The 20,455-nt window shown below is 39.6% G+C and overlaps 1 protein-coding gene across 2 annotated transcripts in view; it reads left to right on the top strand.

Annotated features, from left to right (window-relative positions):
• The first annotated feature begins 4,446 nt into the window (after positions 1-4,446).
• LOC124788213 (cytoplasmic dynein 2 intermediate chain 1) overlaps positions 4,447-20,455 on the top strand; it is a 176,430-nt gene continuing 160,421 nt past the window's right edge. Inside the window, exons 1-5 of one of the 2 annotated variants that reach the window (XM_047255396.1) lie at positions 4,447-4,585; positions 14,281-14,370; positions 14,468-14,500; positions 14,618-15,092; positions 16,913-17,436. In XM_047255396.1, coding sequence (XP_047111352.1) covers positions 14,356-14,370; positions 14,468-14,500; positions 14,618-15,092; positions 16,913-17,436 — 1,047 coding nt within the window. In that variant the 5' untranslated portion in view covers positions 4,447-4,585; positions 14,281-14,355. Of the gene's footprint in view, positions 4,586-14,122; positions 14,150-14,280; positions 14,371-14,467; positions 14,501-14,617; positions 15,093-16,912; positions 17,437-20,455 lie in introns of those variants that run through there. The other variant, XM_047255404.1, reaches the window with a different exon arrangement.

Genomic DNA, 20,455 nt, shown 5'->3' with positions numbered 1-20,455 from the left:
CTTTAGTCCTTGTGTTTTTATTATTATATTATTTATTAAAATACCTTGAAATGCCTGCATTGAAGGTTATACAGGGTGAGTCACCTAACGTTACCGCGGGGTATATTTCGTAAACCACATCAAATACTGGCGTATCGATTCCACAGACCGAACGTGAGGAGAGGGGCTAGTGTAATTGGTTAATACAAACCATAAAAAAATGCACGGAAGTATGTTTTTTAACACAAAAATACGTTTTTTTAAATGGAACCCCATTAGTTTTGTTAGCACATCTGAACATATAAACAAATACGTAATCAGTGCCGTTCGTTGCATTGTAAAATGTTAATTACATCCGGAGATATTGTAACCTAAAGTTGACGCTTGAGTACCACTCCTCCGCTGTTCGATCGTGTGTATCGGAGAGCACCGAATTACGTAGGGATCCAAAGGGAACGGTGATAGTCCTTAGGTACAGAAGAGACTGGAACAGCACATTACGTCCACATGCTAACAACTTTTTATTGGTCTTTTTCACTGACGCACATGTACATTACCATGAGGGGTGACGTAAACGTACACACGTGGTTTCCGTTTTCAATTACGGAGTGGAATAGAGTGTGTCCCTACATGTCAGGCCAATAGATGTGCAATGTGGTGGCCATCATTTGCTGCACACAATTGCAATCTCTGGCGTAATGAATGTCGTACACGCCGCAGTACATCTGGTGTAATGTCACCGCAGGCTGCCACAATACGTTGTTTCATATCCTCTGGGGTTGTAGGCACATCACGGTACACATTCTCCGTTAACGTACCCCACAGAAAGAAGTCTAGAGGTGTAAGATCAGGAGAACGGGCTGGCCAATTTATACGTCCTCCACGTCCTATGAAACGCCCGTCGAACGTGTACCTCACCCCTCATGGTAATGTATATGTGCGTCAGTGAAAAAGACCAATAAAAAGTTGTTAGCATGTGGACCTAATGTGCTGTTCCAGTCTCTTCTGTACCTAAGGATTATCACCGTTCCCTTTGGATCCCTACGTAATTCGGTGCTCTCCGATACACACGATCGAACAGCGAAGGAGTGGTACTCAGGCGTCAACTTTAGGTTACAATATCTCCGGATGTAATTAACATTTTACAATGCAACGAACGGCATTGATTACGTATTTGTTTATATGTTCAGATGTGCTGACAAAAATAACGGGGTTCCATTTAAAAAACGTAGGTTTGTGTTAAAAAACATACTTCCGTGCATTTTTTATGGTTTGTATTAACCAATTACACTAGCCCCTCTCCTCACGTTCGGTCTGTGGAATCGATTCGTCAGTATTTGATGTGGTTTACGAAATATATCCAGCGGTAATGTTAGGTGACTCACCCTGTATATGTCTAGTTAATAGTTCTGGTCGCCCTCTGGAATAAGTCTAGCAGTGTAGTGTTCACTGGATGTTAAGGGTTGTGTACAAAGTTTACCATCATCTTATTTCATCCGTTTGGTGATCAGTTGCTTGTTTTTTTAAATTAACCTTTGATACTGTATTTGCTGTTCGACAGCAGGTTTTTAAATTTTTTATATTATTACCGTTCCTGGCGTGCAAGGCCTTCAGCCGTGATTGTGGTCATTTGCCTTAAAATTCTAATTTGATGTTTGTATTTTAGCAGTAAGCCTTAAAACCTTATTTACAGCCAGTCCTGGCGTCTGATGTCGTCTGCTGTGTTTGTGGCTACTTGCCTTTAATATTTCAATGCCTGTAATTTGTAAGTTGCAGCGAGTTTTAAACAGTTCTTAATTTATTGCCATTCCTGGCGTGTAAGGCCTTCTGCCCAGATCACAGTGGCTTGCTTTTAAAACATTATCTGTATTTAATGATGATTTGCTAAATTGTAACTCATTGAAAACACTATTATTTACACAGCTGTTTAGTCCTTCATTAATAACGTCTGATATTTTTATTTATTGTTGATTCTGGAATTACTGGTTAAAATAAATTGTGTGTAACTGTAAAAGGCAACCAATAGTAACTGATTATGGCCCCGTCCACAGTGGTAACCGAATCCTGCCTTCCCTTGACTGTTAGGTTTCATTTACACTATTCCAAAACAAAAAAAGAACCCAAAATACTGTATGTACAGAACGGTTCTGATGCATTACATCAGTGGGTCGATGTGGCAACCCCCAACGTTTCTACAGACATTGTACCTACGAAGCATGTTGTGGTACACACTTTTCATCCCACCTGGTGTCTCCTCAATTCCTATTGTAGCGGCCAGAACTTGTGCCAGCAGATCTTCCTCTGTCTTTACACGAGTCTGGTAAATTAAACTTTGCATGCGACCCTACAAGAAGGAGTCCGTAGGAGTAATACACGCAGCACACGTCATCCTGTTAACCCTATCGCATACCAGGAAAAGCAGCGCTGAAAATTTTATCTTTTTCCAGCACACGTGGCGGCGTTACACATTTGAAATGAAACCGTCGCAGAACGAAACGGTACCTTTCCAGACATGGGTTTCCATTCAAAATCCCCTAAACAGGACCTAGAAGTTTTAAAGGGAATTTCTGAACACCTTGTATATCTCCTTATTTATCCTTTTACTTACTAGGGATACTGTAATAGTACCACAAGGGATACTGTAATAGTATAACTAATTTGCTGGATGTGGTAATGTGTACTGTGGAAGAACAGTTGGGGTGTAGCAAGCACAAGTCAATATATTTATGGAGCCACATTCTTAATAAAGAGAGGAGGCAGCATATAACAGATTGACATTGAATTACTTAGTTACATAATTGCCTATGTCTCAGTGCATAACTTGGTACATATGTTAATAATGTAAGGTGTGCTTGTTTCGCTAATCATTGGGTTTGCTGGGTATCTGATCACTGAAATAGGAGTACTCCATAAACGTAAGAACTCTTCAAAATAGTTCAAAACTCAAATTTAAAGCATGGTAGCAGGGATAATATTCTGGACATTAAAGAACATGTTTTATACAGAAATTAAGTTGTAAGGATGTTTGAGAACCTCTGCATAATGAGTTATTGTCTTTTATTGTGAAGGTACTGTTCAGTTTTCGATCTATGTAGAGCAAAATGAGTATTTCGTATGCCACACCTTTTAGGCAAAGACGTGATTAAACAAAAGAAGAGGGGTGAAACTGCCAAAAAGTGGAGTACCCTTAAATATGTAAATAATCTGATGATTGTCTACAAAATAATATAAGGTATTTTAGTTTTACGTATTTTAATATTGTAATGCATGATGGTCATGTTTGGAAATAATATACTTGACTAATGTAGTGTCAGCCGGCCGGTGTGGCCGTGCGGTTCTAAGCGCTTCAGTTTGGAACCGCGTGACCGCTACGGTCGCAGGTTCGAATCCCGCCTCGGGCATGGATGTGTGTGATGTCCTTAGGTTAGTTAGGTTTAAGTAGTTCTAAGTTCTAGGGGACTGATGACCTTAGAAGTTAAGTCCCATAGTGCTCAGAGCCATTTGAACCATTTTTTAATGTAGTGTCACGTAACCGGACACGGGACAGAGGATAGGGGACAAATGTCGGGGTCTTTTGATCGGGTGCGGTGTGGCGGCACGGTAGCTCAGCGTGTTCGGTCAGAGGGTTGCGTGCCCTCAGTAATAAAAAAAAAACTGAGTTAATCGATTAATAACGAACTTACACAGTTGTCTTACGACGTCCGCCCCGAGCAGATGCAACGATCAAAAGCGAACAAAATGAGATTTTAAAAAAAAAATTTAAAAAAGCGGGTCTAGACGCTACAGTCTGGAACCGCGCGACCGCTACGGTCGCAGGTTCGAATCCTGCCTCGGGCATGGATGTGTGTGACGTCCTTAGGTTAGTTAGGTTTAAGTAGTTCTAAGTTCTAGGGAACTGATGACCTCAGAAGTTAAGTTCCATAGTGCTCAGAGCCATTTGAACCTTTTTTTTCATTCACTGCTGTAATAAGGCTGGCTATTTACTCAATATAGGGCGCGAATGCAACTGTGCACAACCGAACCCCTTTTGCAGACGAGTCATGATAAAAGGTTGTGTACAAGCCCGAGTGAAGTTGCAGTGTGGAATGTGCGTTTGTTGTGTAAAAACCCTAGTAAAAGTCTGACAGGCCGGACTTTGTATGTATTTGGCCAACCACGACCATAAAAATCCACACATATCCGGTAACAGCAGGACATCCGGCAATGCGATACCCAAACCCTTCCAACGAATTGCCATTGGGTACAGTGTGATTCGTCACTACAAATTACTCGTTTCCATCGTTGTCACAAGACAGCCAGAGAAGAATTACTAATTGCAGAAATGCTCTCCAGACCGCGCATTGAAGCAAAAGGAGAGAGAAAGCCGTTTGACGTCAAGCACTTGGCGCGGCCTTGAGGATACAAACGCTGGATGCGGGTGCCTTCGCCAGGTAACCGCCGACAGCAGCTGTCTCTCACCGATGGCGAAGGAAGCAGTGGCAGCTGGTAGCCAGGTGCACAATAGGGAACTGCGCCAGTGAACACGGAAACAGCGTAGACTACGGACGAGGGATAGAGCGCAGCGTGGGTGATCTTTTCTTGCTTACCAGGCTAGCCGGGTGTCAAGGTACGTCTGCAGTGTACTGTATTTCCGTCAGTCGTTAACACAAAACAATAAAACAGAATATACAAACGGAGTACGTTTGTTTGTCTTCAAAGCAGTCTCCAACGCCTACAATACAGTTTTGACAACATTTATAGTGTTACAGGAGAAATCTAAGGCTCATTTAGGAATCAACTCAGTGTTTGGACTCACACGTCTTTTGAAGCTGGTGGAACAAATGGCAGATAGATGTGTTCTATGGCTAAGTTCGTTGCCTCCCTACAGGCACGGATCCAAGGGGCATAGAGGGGAAGAGCGGTGGGGAAGGGGGGATGGGGGCTGTTCGAGCACTTGCGCGGAATGAAACTTCTGTGAAGAGACGTTTCTGCAGAGCCTGGGACTCTTGCTGGTATAAGCGACTCTTCACAGGTAGTATACGGGCACCAGGTTGTGATGACTGACCTATCTGATCGAGAGGTCTAGGTTAGATTGAACGTTGCTGCCATCTATGTGGCGGAGCCAACGAATGTGAAAGAAAAAAAGACCTGGATATGGTGACAGACTGATCTGTAGCTTAGCCTGAGATCTAGGTTAGGCTGGAATGCGACAGTTTGGTTGTGAGTTGGCGAGTCAACGAATATGAAAGCAAAAAGGTACCTAAAGTGTATTCAATACCGCAGAAATGTCAGCACATTCCATCTCTATACATGTGTCACTGCGCACAACTGTCACTCGATCAAGGGGGGCTAATGCTGGGGGGGATGTGGGTCGTGGGGGAGAGGAGGGGGGGGGGGGAGAGGACATCTGTGAGCCTCCATATATCCTTTCTTGTTGATATAAACTATTTTCACTGAATAGGCTCCATGTCCATAGGAACTGTATCCCCCCCCCTCCATCCCCCACCCCTTATACACACACACAGATTATAAATATAAACTGCATCGCCTATAGTTTTAAGGTGCAAAAATGCTTAGGATTTAAATATTAACAACAGTGACAGTGAAATATTTAAAATGTTTTAATTTAACACTTATCATTTATTTAAATTGTGCTTATACATCGTCTAAACACAACTCCCTAGAAAATTCAATTAAGAAAAATCAGACAAATCATTTTACTTTGAAAATTTTAGAAGTACATGTGTCATGCAACGATTTAACTGTGATAGCAGCAAACTCTCACAACTTTGACACCTTCATGATTTACGCAATATAAAATGTTAACCCACCATCATCAGCCTTTCACTTAGCAGTACAGTCGGCGAAAAGCAATTTAATAATCCAAATCGCGAGCAGTTATTTCACTCTTAAACAACAGCGTCATTATCCCAGATACTGGGTGCCACAATTTTTGTGCTATTAAAGTCGCAGAAACCTGCTCAGTTATGTAACGGTAGCCTCTCAGGAAACTGACATATTTCGAGAACCAGTCTCGTTGCATCTCCTGACAGTGTCGTTGCAGTGGAAGCAAAACTTCAGCCAGTGATTAGCCATGTCTTCCATAAAACACTTAAAATAGAATCAGAGAATCCTTCAAAATCCATGCCAGTTTACCAACAATATCGCTGTCCACTAAAAGATATATCACACCCAGTGCAGAAGCAGCGTCAGACAAAAAAAATAATCTGGCTGTTGTGGTTAGAAGAAAACTTAATAGAGACATGACTAGTTACGATGGGCAAGGTGGCGTGTAGTTGCTTTTAAAAGATGTTTAATGTTGACATCAATGTGGTGCGTTTATCATAGGAACCTTGAAAGTGTCTGACAACCCAAATATCTCCCTCAGATCAAACAATCTTAACTCTGGAAATTGTCCTTAATGTTGATGTAATGCATCATTCGTAGAGAGACATGGACATGTTGTTCAATTAATTACCTTGTTCCCAACAATACATATGAGTAAAACTATGTCGCCGACTATTTATAGGACAAATCCATGTCAACTGGGCATATATGATACTTTTGGTCCACAACGTGTGAGTGTTGTAATTGTTTTCTATAGATGGCAGCCATGAGCTGTTATAGGTGTATAGTGCTGTGTTTTTATTGTTGGTGGCAAGGGTGACTGTGCTGGTGTTGAAATCCGTGAAGGAACATATCAAGGCCGTATGCAAGATCTGAGTTGGGTGGTGGAGGGATCGGGAAGGGAGACACAACTCATTTTTGTTTCGTGGAAAGGGAGTGGAAGAAATTAAGTACCGTTCCTACAAAAAAAATCAGAACTCTATAAAAATTGTATTTGTCATCAAATATACTAATGTTTCTACATGCGATCTACTTGCCTCGCTAGCACCGTGGGAAATTTGAGGCGGGGAGCGGAAAAGTAGCCCGGCCATATGCTCACATCGGAACGGCGCATATCAGCAGTGGTAGTATTGCCAATACGATAAATTTTGCCTTACTGTGTACTGAATTTTATTGCCTTTGGGTAGTGTTTCGTTTTCGCCATTTAAACGCTCCAGCTTTCTTCGTTAGCACGTTATACTTTTCTGTTATTTATATCTGCATAGTTTTGTTTTGTTTTTCTTCTGTCAAGAAAAATGTATACTTCACTAACTGATGAGCCATTGGCCGCTGGAATTGCACCATAAGCCTCCGCGATGTTTTCAGATCGCAAGAAGGGACAGAGGGTAGAGAATAAGGAAGCAAGGAATATTATAAAATCATGTGATTAAGAATCAAGGCAGAAAAGTAAAGCAAGGTTATATTCTCGCTGCCTAGTAAGCTAGCGTATCAGTACGATCTGCTACAAAAATTTACAAAGGGATAATCTCCACAGGTGTGATCCCTTTGTTGTTGTGGTAAAAAGCGTCCAAGATCTGAACTATAGAAGTTTCACTGTGATTACTCTGATATGGATGTAATAATGTAATACGACACACTGTACTACATGCATGTGAACAACATATTTCCACAGCAAGCTAGAAACAGTCGAAAAACAGTCACAAATAACAATGTTTTAATTGGTTTGCCGTGATGAGAAAAAGCATTTCAATTGTTGCATGGACATTATCAGCATTAATAAACTAATTATACAACAACAGGCTACACAAATGAAGAAAATGGTCGGTATTATTACGAAAGTAGGGATATCCTAAGAGAGTGTTATGATTAGATACATTTAATTTGTTGAAATGTGCTGCTGACAAAGGCAGATCTACTTTCATGACAATGTTTTTCGAACTCCATCTCACAAGGCACACATGGCTAGCTTGTGCATTCCTGTCACGCGCGTTATCCTTCGCTGCTGACAATACACTGACCATTGTGTTGTGTTTTCTCAATAACAACTATTTTATTCGCGATCACGCATTGTCAGTTTGGCAAGCCCTAGGTGAGTAAACAGTATCTGGCATGTGCCTATCATTCCGCCTGAAGGAACGCTCGTCATTACTTTAATACTGCTCAGATCAAGAGAAGGAATAAAATACTTTGGTAAGTTTCCATTCCAGTCGCTCAGTGTTAAAAATACGATGGGTTACGGGGATTCCACCAAAATTCCAACAGAATTGCCAATCTGTTTTTGTGTGAGTTGTTAACCTTTTCTCATTCGAAGAAGCATCACCATTTATGAGTAAAGGCCACATTTCTCTTGGTGACTGGTTTAATTGTACTTCCTTTGTCACAGTGTAATTTGCCAAACTCATCTCACATCAGCTGTTGAGACAGAATTCCGAAACGGAGGGCCTCATTAAACAAGTAATTGGCAATCACAGAGCTCAATAGCTTACGAAAAACTTCATAGTATCGGTTTGCAGTAACATAAAAGAAGAAATTTCATGTTTATTTTCATACTAGGAAGCTCTTGTTTCCCTAGCTGTCGATAACTCTTAAAAAATACAGTCACTGGAGTGAAATAAATAAAAAAAGAAGTATAAGTAGTGATATATCGCTATAGATAAGAAAGTTCCGTGTGTTTAAGAATTGGCAAAACACTCTCCTCCTTGTGTGCTGTCATTCGCTAAACTTTCGTTTCGATGTCTCGAGCGGTTTAGGAGATACGAGATATGTTGCAAGTATTTCATTCTCGCGGGCGTGAGATCGGAAGTGAGCGCGCTACATGGGATCCATTTTCTCGAGATCGGAGGTAGATAGAGATCTCCTCCCAAGTCTAAACAAAAATTCAGCATGTTAGCTAAATTTCATACGCAGCAACATATGGTGTAATATGCACCAAACGCAAAATCATAGCGACCTCTAATTTTCGTTGCAAACTTTTTGAGTTTTGCGTAGTGTCGTCACGAAGCTGACATATAACGCTACAAGTAAGGCAAAAATCATATATTTTCAGAGAACAGTTTCTGTAAAATCGATTGAGAAAGATAAAGGTTGCGCGCGCTTCGGTTCAGTCAGCGCAGAGCGTCGCCAGTATGGTGTCGTGTCTCGTAACACGTGCTATACGCGTCTCAATTTGCGCCTAGACTAGGCTAGGGGCAAATTGAGACGCGTGTGGCGCGACGCAGCGCAGCGCGCGTTTTTGTAACTTCACAGGTTCAAATGGGACCGCGCAAATTGGGACGCGACGCGACTGGGACACGACACGCGCCTGCGCAAGGTCGCGCGGCGTTGCGCATCCGAAAAATCAGCCTTACGATATACTGAGTTTTATTGTCACTGAGTGGTGTTTTGTTTTTCGCCGTTTAAGGGCTCCATATCTTTTCGTTAGTTCATAAGTTTTCAGTTACATATATCTGTATACTTTTTTGTTTTGTTTATTATTTTGTCAAGAACAGTGCACAGTTCATACATGCTATCAACATTAATAAGCTAATTACACTACAGGCTACACAAATGAAGCAGTGGTCGGGATAATTACAAAAGTATGAGTATCCTGAAAGATTGTGGAGAGCCATTAGCGGCTGTAAGTATATCTTCTGCCTCCAAAATGTTTCCAAATCGTAAGAAGGGACAGACGATTCGTGGTGAGAGTAGTGAATAAGGAAGTAAGGAATATCATAAAACCACGTGATGTAGAAGCAAGGCAGGAAAGTAAAACAAGGTTCTCTACTTGCTGCCTGTTATGCTGACCTATCTCTACGATCTGTTGCAAAAAGTCGAAAAGGCGTTATTCGACAGGTATGACCCCTTTGTGCGCCTCGTAAAAAGCGTCCGAGATATGAAGTGCACAAGTTTCACTATCATTATGTGGATTTTGGTCTAATAAGAGACATTATACTGTGTACATGTGAAAATCACATTTTCACTGCAAGCTAGAAACAGTCGAGAAGCCCTCACGAATAACTATGTTTTAATCGGCTCGTCGTGACGAGAAAAAGCATTTCAGTGGTTGCATACATGCTATCAACATTAATAAGCTAATTACACTACAGGCTACACAAATGAAGCAGTGGTCGGGATAATTACAAAAGTATGAGTATCCTGAAAGATTGTGGAGATTTGATGTATTTAATTCGTTGAAATGTATTTCTGACAAAGGCAGATCTACTTTCATGACAAAGTTTTTCGAACGACGTGAACTCTTCCTCTCGCACAAGCTTCCGCATTCCCATCGCGCGCATTATTCTCAGCTGCTGATTATACACTGACATTGTGTTGTGCCACGTATCAATTGTTTACTTTTATCAGTAATAACCATTTTATTCGCGAATCATGCATTGTCGGGCATGTGCGTGTCATTTGTTTGAAGGGTACGCTCGTCATTACTTTGACAATGCTCAGATGAAGAAAAGGAATAAAATCTTTTGGTAAGTTTCCATTCCAGTCGTTCAGTGTTAAAAATACGATGGGTTATGGGATTCAACCAAAATTCCAACAGAATTGGCGATTTATTTTAGTACGAATTGTTAACCTTTTCTCATTCGAAAAAGTAGTACCATTTACGAGTAACGGTCACATTTCTCTTGTTGACAGGTTTGAGAGTACTTCTTTTGCCAAAACACAATATTGACAGTTGGCGAATAGTTGTTGAGACTAGAGGTGGAAGTCAAATGGCGTTATTGTTAGAACTCGGACGAAAATATGTGAGCCATGCAAAGTAAAAATATGTGCTTGTACAGGGTGTTTCAAAAATGACCGGTATATTTGAAACGGCAATAAAAACTAAACGAGCAGCGATAGAAATACACCGTTTGTTGCAATATGCTTGGGACAACAGTACATTTTCAGGCAGACAAACTTTCGAAATTACAGTAGTTACAATTTTCAACAACAGATGGCGCTGCAAGTGATGTGAAAGATATAGAAGACAACGCAGTCTGTGGGTGCGCCATTCTGTACGTCGTCTTTCTGCTGTAAGTGTGTGCTGTTCACAACGTGCAAGTGTGCTGTAGACAACATGGTTTATTCCTTAGAACAGAGGATTTTTCTGGTGTTGGAATTCCACCGCCTAGAACACAGTGTTGTTGCAACAAGACGAAGTTTTCAACGGAGGTTTAATGTAACCAAAGGACCGAAAAGCGATACAATAAAGGATCTGTTTGAAAAATTTCAACGGACTGGGAACGTGACGGATGAATGTGCCGGAAAGGTAGGGCGACCGTGTACGGCAACCACAGAGGGCAACGCGCAGCTAGTGCAGCATGCAGCAGGTGATCCAACAGCGGCCTCGGGTTTCCGTTCGCCGTGTTGCAGCTGCGGTCCAAATGGCGCCAACGTCCACGTATCGTCTCATGCGCCAGAGTTTACACCTCTATCCATACAAAATTCAAACGCGGCAACCCCTCAGCGCCGCTACCATTGCTGCACGAGAGACATTCGCTGACGATATAGTGCACAGGATTGATGACGGCGATATGCATGTGGGCAGCATTTGGTTTACTGACGAAGCTTATTTTTACCTGGACGGCTTCGTCAATAAACAGAACTGGCGCATATGGGGAACCGAAAAGCCCCATGTTGCAGTCCCATCGTCCCTGCATCCTCAAAAAGTACTGGTCTGGGCCGCCATTTCTTCCAAAGGAATCATTGGCCCATTTTTCAGATCCGAAACGATTACTGCATCACGCTATCTGGAAGTTCTTCGTGAATTTGTGGCGGTACAAACTGCCTTAGACGACACTGCGAACACCTCGTGGTCTATGCAAGATGGTGCCCGGCCACATCGCACGGCCGACGTCTTTAATTTCCTGAATGAATATTTCGATGATCGTGTGATTGCTTTGGGCTATCCGAAACATACAGGAGGCGGCGTGGATTGGCCTCCCTATTCGCCAGACATGAACCCCTGTGACTTCTTTCTGTGGGGACACTTGAAAGACCAGGTGTACCGCCAGAATCCAGAAACAATTGAACAGCTGAAGCAGTACATCTCATCTGCATGTGAAGCCATTCCGCCAGACACGTTGTCAAAGGTTTCGGGTAATTTCATTCAGAGACTACGCCATATTATTGCTACGCATGGTGGATATGTGGAAAATATCGTACTATAGAGTTTCCCAGACTGCAGCGCCATCTGTTGTTGAAAATTGTAACTACAGTAATTTCGAAAGTTTGTCTGCCTGAAAATGTACTGTTGTCCCAAGCATATTGCAACAAACGGTGTATTTCTATCGCTGCTCGTTTAGTTTTTATTGCCGTTTCAAATATACCGGTCATTTTTTAAACACTCTGTATTTATTTATCATAAAAAGAAAAATTTCTGAAAAAATTAGATACATTGTGCTGTTTCCGACCTAATTAGCATTTACGCAATCAGGCCGTTGCGCTCAAATTCAAGCAATCTTCCGGAGACGCCGTCGCCAAACGTGTGCTTCGTTTAGTTATGGATACGCCAACGTAGGGGGAGGGTTATTTCCAGTAACGTATCAATTGTTGGACCATCAACACGCAGTAAGTTCTGATTATCTTTCTTTTCTCGTTCAACCCCAGTTCTCTTAACAAGTTTTGGTGAATGATCTTTTAACCAATTTTTCATCCACCTTTTTTCTGCTTACAACTAGGTACGACAATTATCACAGCAGGAACATTGTCGTCGTCCGACATTCCGAACGACAGTATTATTGTGCAATATTATTTACAATACAATTGACAGTATTACTGAGCAGTGTAGGGAGAACATCAGTAATATTGCAAATTTATTCTTGTGCAATATTATTGACCGCCTAGCGGGCGCTATATGGTATCACACGCGAGCTACGGATCGCTGACTATATCGCGTGCAATCGATCGCTCCATTCGACCCGCCACACATTAGCGATCTACCAAGCAATTTCATTCATTATTTCGAACGTCACGCTCCTTAAGGTCTATTACTCTACCGTAGAAAATGAGCTGCTTTGTTTAGCAACTGTGGCAATTGTTCACTAACACTTGCAAAAAATATTTTTAAGGAAACTGGAATTGTCATTTATTAAACTTGTTTTGAAACGCTTGTCTTGGGAACTGTAGACTAGGTTACACAATACATGTTTCGTTGGCGCCAATTGTGTTGTGCTACGTGTTTCTGGTCTGTATTTCGCAAAAACTGCACTTCTTAAAGTCGTCAGTTCGTTTTTCATTTATTGGTCTTTTGGTTTAACTTCAAGTATTTACGCAGTGGTTTGAAATCTCGATGTGTTTATAGAAATGTTATTAAATGCAGCACTGCTGGTTTAAAACACTCGTAAGTTCTGTGAGGGGCCAGTTTATATGAAATGACAAGGGAATTAAGTAGTGGCACAGCTGTAGAATAGGTATGCCACTTAATATTACTTCATTCCCTTTAGAAGTTAAAAACTGTAATAATGCGTCTTGTTGATTCATAAGTAACTCAAAATCGCCAGATGGAGCCGTGTATATTGTGACTGTAGCTTTGGATTTCCCAGGAATTTTCACTTGTACCATACAGCTTCAGATTGCTAATTACTGCAAAATGTGTGGTTATTGCATTTGTATTTCTTCTTAACACAAGTGTTGGCTTTGGCTTCAACTTCGCCTTTAAGAGTGAATTGTGATTATTGAATAACTGTAAATTCTAACATAAAAGTTCTTACTTTCCACGGACATAGCGAAATAAAAAAAAAGATAACCATGCATTTTGCATTTAAACAAATGAATCGTAGCCAGCCAGCCATATTGTCACACGTCGCATGCGATTCATGAAATTGTATATGAATATCAAGGGGTCAGCGATCGATCGCTGCAATTTACCCACATACATGTGATCTGTGGACAGATCGCACGACCTGCTAGGATTTGTCGCTCGTGTGAGGTAATAGCACACGTGGTGTCAATAAAAAAATGCAATGTATTGCGTAATGTAGCCTACAGAATATCAGCATTGTAACTTGAAAGTTTCGCTGGAAACAATGATTCAAAAATTTATGCGCTGTCAAAAATTACTCGAGTGCTACCAGCTGCGTCCTTGGTACAAGTAAGTATGGGCTATAGGTATTACAAATTTTAGGCAGCATTTAAATGCTTAGGAAGCTCATATAGTCTTAACTTTCCGCCGCCCTGGCGACATGAATGCAAACGGGAAGACACGTGCCCTGCTTTTGTGCTATTGGTCGGTCCCTTGTCACGTTACAATGCTGTGGCGCGCAACTGCCCGTCAGTTTCTTGCTGCGCGAAAGACAGCGCAGCGGAGAAAGTGCGGTAGTTCTAATGTAATGTCAAGACGAGTATTGTATCGCAATTAGATGATAGCAAAGTCAGTATCTGTAGATTATTTTAGTTGTAATTCTGCTTCTCACGAGTAGAAATCCATTAGAGGCATCAGGCTACTTCATAATTCCTCCTTGGTCTGTTTGATCAATAAACAGCGCTCTTCGTTTGTTTCAGCATATTTCCACTCAAAAGTGTCGCACATGGTGCTTGTTCAGAAGCAGTATTGGAGGGTGAACATAATCGCGAAGAATGCCTCCAGATAGGGTAAGAAACAGAAAATGAAGACCATATGAGCGTACAGCAATTATCTAATCCGTTTTCTATGTTTGTGTGGAATATACTGTCTTCTTTTTATCTTTAGGGGTCCACAAGAAAACCAGCACCCCCAGACAAAGTATGTGATACACCAGAAGTTAACATGAGTATGATTTCTTGTTGCATTTATCGCCATAGGCGCGTAACTTTGTTAAGTGTGAAACATGTGTGAAAAATGTTCCTTTTGATTTTCTAGGATGGCACAAAGAAAACGACACCAGTTAAAAGTCACAACTCTAGACAAGAAGGTACTAAAGGCAAAAGAACAGCGGATGATAAAGACAAGCGCAAAGAAGATCAAAAAGCGACTGTCGAACGTACACCGAAAAGTAGAGACTCGTCATCACTGCGCACGAATGACATCCGATCACAACAGAAGACGTTACGAAGGGGAGATGATGCGCCAGTAAAAAAGCGAGAGATTGATAAATCCGATAGAATATCGTTAGATAAACGAGACAATAGGAATACAACAGATGCGTTGAAACAGAAGTCTTCAAGAAATGTAAGTAATGATGTAAACAAACTGAAGGAAACATTAACGAAGAGAAGAAACGCTGGACAGTCTGCTGAAAAATCTACAACACCACGCCGCCCACCAGACGTATCATCTCGAGAGCTACGTACGTCTACTCACAGCCTCTCAAAAAAAACGACAACTTCTCTAAAACGTGAGTGTCAAATTTCAATCAGAGATCGCACTGGCGTAGTGACACTTGCTATAATTTTATGAGCCGGTAATATATAAGTATGTACTGATTCTGACAATTCGCATATATGCTAATTTAAACCAGTAGATATCATTGTTACAAACCGTTTACATTTTTACTGAAAATAAGCAAAACGTGTTTACGACCGTACAGAAAGTTCTTAGTTATGACAGCTGCCAAGTAAGCCATAGATTTTTCCGCTTTATGTCGTATTATTTAGAATATGTCAGTTGTTTCGTTTCTTTTCTTTCCTTTAATTATTAATCCTGCTCTGAGACTACTTTTCAAAAGTATGCACAAGAATTTTGCTAATAAACAGCAAATAGAGTTTGATGGTGAATTTGAACAACATTATATTAGTCAGTTGTTAGAAGAGTACTGCATAGTGAAATCACCCATCTAATGTTGGGCACAGAACATTTGTCCTTCATTTATTTATTTATATTTTTATTTATTTATTTATCTCTTGTTCCGGTGATCCATGTTGTGACACTATCACAGGATATGGAACGTGTCAATTTTACAAGCTTTTGGCCAGAATTTATGGTAATACATAAAACAAAACAAAAACAGTAACTTAGGTCCCACTACAAAAAAAATACATTTTAGAGATAGATAGAGATTACAAAACAAAAAACAGTAAACAGTAACTTAGGTCCCACTACAAAAATACATTTTAGAGATAGATAAAGATTACAAAATAATAAGTGCTACAGAGAAATAAATATTGCAAAATATATGTTTGCAATAAAAATATTCGGTATTACAACACAAATTTGGGCATACATTTGCAATTTACAATACAAAAAATGTTAAACACTTTAGTTCAGGAACTCTTCTAATGTATAAAATGATCCTTGCAATAGGAACTGCCTTAAGGTTTTTTTAAACAAGAGATCATCATCTACCAAACACTTAATTCTTGAAGGGAGGGCATTAAAAATCTTACAGCCACTGAAATGGACTCCTTTCTGCACCATACTTTGCTCATTACACTATTCATCACAATTATTAACAATTTAATTCATAATTACCTATTTTATGGAATAAGAATGTTTGCACATACCAGTAGTATAAAACTGAGGGTTAATATACTTTTTATTGCCTCACTATGTGCATGCACCTAAGAACTGATTGAGAGACACACTGGACTTGTGTTTGATGGTAGTACTGAGGTTGAAATCTAGCCACCCAGATTTAGGTTTCCCATGGCTTCCCTAAATCACTTCAGGCAAATCGCGGGATAGTTCCTTCAGAATAGGCACAGCAGATCTGAACTTATGCTCTGTATCTAATGAATCTTCATCAAAGGGATGTTACATACTAATGTTTCTTCCTTCCTTCCTTCTTAATAACATGTAAATTAAGTTACAGTATTCCCATTGCCATGGACATTTCAAAGGCAATGAAATTCTTTTATGTTGAGTGTTGAAATACAAGGTTGTTCCATTCATTTTGTTCTAATGAAATTGAGCAGCAATTAAATTGGTATATTCTCTGCCTAATAATATAATATTTTTCTCACAAATTATAATTAAATCTTGTACCCAAATACGACCATTATAAATATAAAATGTCATGAGGAAGACAGTTAGGTTGTCACCTTTCAAGCAGAAATGTCTTATGAACTTAAAAGTATCAGTATTAATTTTCATGATATAGAACTCGTTCATAAATATTAAAAGTATTCATTTTCTAAGTTGAGTTGTGTGTATTTGTAATTTTTCTGGTTATAACTAAATACTCAACAGTAATTATAATTGTATTGATATTATTTCCAGCCTCTTCTACTAGTTCTCCAAGATATGATTCAAGAAGTCAACAAAAATTGTCAACAACCACATATAGACAGGTAGATCAGAATAAGCTACAAAGAAATGAAAGCAAATCAAGAACACACGGGAAGGAATCCATTTCTGGAATCAAACAATCATTAGTTACCAACACCACTGATTCAAATGAATTGTCTGCTGCAGTCAATGCAGAGCCTGCTGCATCACATAAAAAGGATTATGAAAGGCACTCACGCAAGAGCATTGAGGAAAATATGGCTCATCAGAGAAGTCAACCACAGAAACTCAGTAGGGACCGAACAAGAACCAGGACCCTTAGCCCAAGGGAAGTGAAAGTTGTAAAAGATGTTGGTACATTTGACAAGCAGAAAATGAAAGATGAAATCGAAAAGTTTTTGAATACACCTTCTACATCTTCAGCTGTACCTCTTATGCCCCCAACTATGGTAGCATCAAAAGAAGAACCAAATATTGAGAATGATGAAGACTATGAGTATGAGGATGATTTTGAAGTAAGTTGCTCATCCTCCATTAATCACTTCAGTGTTTTGGTTTCTTGCAGTTAAATTGTGGTATTGGACCCACCTACCTCCCCCAAAAATCTTGGTTGCGGTGATCTGTAATGCACCCCGAGGTCTAGGTTATGTTGAAAGGTGACAGTTTGGTCATGAGTGGCAAAGCCAACGAATGTGAGAAACAAATAATGGTTGTGGTATTGAACCGATCAGTAGCACAGCCTAATGTTTACATCAATGCCATTTTGAAAAATGCAAGGTGGGTCCAATATGTAACTTTTACTGTTCAGCAAGGTGTGTGTGTGTGTGCGCGTGTGTGTGTGTGTGTGTGTGTGTGTGTGTGTGTGTGTGTAGCTTAAAAAATATTTGTCTGAAACTGTCGTAGTTTCTTTATGCTTGCCTGTCAATAACTCAACACTGCTACTATTTTGTGAGTTGTTTCTTTTAGTCCTACATTGTCATCATCATAATGTATGAGGGCTCCATAATTTACTAGAAGAATTCAAAGATTTGAGTTTTGATCCCTGCACATTTCTGCTGTGTTGTCTGGCATTTATGGTAACAAGACATTAAAAATGAGGTTTCCTTCCTTCTTCATTTCATGGGAAGGATACACCAGCTGCAAAGGTGATCATGTATATTAAAGAACTGTGTTTAAACCAATTATGAGTTGACAGCTATTTTTTATGATCTGTTAATACTGTAAACAACACTAAAGTCAGTGTGAAATCTTTTTTTATGTAATAACTTGAATCTTGTTTGCTTTAATCGTCATGCTTTGATCTGCAGTATTCACTGGATTGGTTTACAATCCATTTTGAGTTTTTAACAACTGGTCTCCAATCACTGTGCACATCTAAAATATTTGCTTCTTTCTGCTGATAGCCATATACATTGGTCAGCTGTACCGATGTCCATGTTGCCAAACCACAGTTTCTCATTTGCACTTTGCTGTAGTTTACAAGTATAAAACAGCACTAATGAGAATTTTTTCATCCCTGTTTGTCTGCATGTCAATGGTACACTTGTAAAAGTTCTTTATTTGAACAGTGTGAATTAGACTCAACATTTTGTTGAAACCTGTTTATTAGAAGGGTGAAAACATGTAATTTGTGTATGAAGATAAGATTTAATTCAGTCATTGTTCTTCTATGGTTTGTGTGGTAGAAGTGTAGATTTCAAACCGTTATTTCTTAATGCAAATTCACCTACATTAACATATTGTAGGCACAAATCAATGATAATTATACTCTACAATTTTGCATGTAAGAGGAAGATGTGCACTCTGATGATGATTCATTTTTATTAGCACTTGCCTCATGATCACAAGTATGATAGGATGAAATTTTCAGTTGTGCTTCACATTTTTCCTCTGCACAAAACGTCAACTGAGATGGCCCAGTCAGAAAGGAATCAATATTCTTTCAACAAGCTTGTGGCAAGTGTTAGGCTGGTGAATAATTTACATTAGAACAAAACAGTAGTGATGCTTGTTTAGTTCAGGATTGATTCCCATTCACAATCTGTGTAAAAAGCTTATTGCAGAAGCAGTAAGTAGTAATTGTTGCTGAAACACTGGTTTTTAAACATGTTGACAGTAGGGAATTCATGAATCACATGAATCATAATCTTGCTATTCACTATGATTTACTTGTACTGAAGCTGACAAAATACTACTTACTGAATGGTTAGTGAAATATGTCTATAATATTGTAGTCAAGATTTTTTTTAAAGAAAGCTGTAAATGTTTACACTGTTGTTACTGTCAGTGTTCAGCTCACCGATGCAGGTTTGTGATAGATAATCTGACAGCAGACTATTACCTTACTGTTGCTTTGTGTGAGCTGTAGAGAATTACATAAACTGTTTTAGAATAAAATTGTATGTACAGTGCTCATTTTTTATTTACAGGAACAAGATATGAGTTTTTTGGCTGTCACCAAACTGCATAATAACAACGTTGTTTTACAGTATTTTCTAATTCTTTTGTTTGTTGTAGTCTTTGTTTCTCATTGCCAGATCACCAATGCACTCCTATTCTTCATAGATATCTTGACAATTAACCATTGTGAGTCAAAAGTTATGAAAGAATTGGAAAATATTCTAGAGATGAACAAAATGAAGAAAGCAAGCATAGTAGGAATAACCCATTACACATACCTTGTGAAGTTTACAATAGGAAAATCACTTCACGTGGCGAGACAACAGTTATCTTTTGACTTGTAGCAATATGCATTGGAAATATTTTAACTGAGCCAAAGACAAACATAAACAGTTTAAAGTCACTGCTTGATGAACATTTCTCTTTTGACTTGAGCAGTATGGATTGGAAGAATTTCAACTGAGCCAATGACAAACATGTAAGTTTTTCACTGTTTAGTGAAATTGTGCAAAGAGATGAAAGTCCTTGTGGAGATCCATTTGATGCTTCTCCTGGAGCAACAATGGTCTCATGACTGTTATATGTGCAAAGAATCAAATATTTATATTTTGATGTGCTTCTGTTCAGTGGACGCCATAGATTTCCTGCTGAATTTTCATTTTCAGCTGCTTGGTTAAGCTCTGTGATTCCTATTCTGAAGTGCTGTTTCAGGATTTGAATGTGAGAGCTGATGTATCAGTATGTAGAGCCAAAATGGTGTAGACACCCTCAGAATGTTTAAATTGCTTAAAATATTCTGGTGGTGAGATCACCTGTTAAGCAACCTATAAGCCTTTCTTGAACCAGTTGAAGTCTGAGATGTGTTCTACAGTAAAATTCTTTACATGAATCTCTACAAAATAATGGTGACCCATGAACTAAGTATGAGAACTGGGAAACCTACCAAATACTTAGCACTATTGCCCAACATGTTCACTATGCATACTTTGCATCTTTTTTTGATGTTAGGGAACTCAAACCCTCGAGTATTTAACTTTCTTGTGCACATAACTAATTCTGATATGAAAACCCAAAATTGGATGAATTTGGAGAGTATGTGGCCTTCAACAGGAAAGGACAACAGCCCTTAGTTCT

The sequence above is a fragment of the Schistocerca piceifrons genome, chromosome 1, assembly GCF_021461385.2.
Source record: "Schistocerca piceifrons isolate TAMUIC-IGC-003096 chromosome 1, iqSchPice1.1, whole genome shotgun sequence".
NCBI lineage: Eukaryota > Metazoa > Arthropoda > Insecta > Orthoptera > Acrididae > Schistocerca > Schistocerca piceifrons.
The sequence above is the reverse complement of the archived record's forward strand: the minus strand, read 5'-3'. Positions and strand labels throughout refer to the sequence as shown.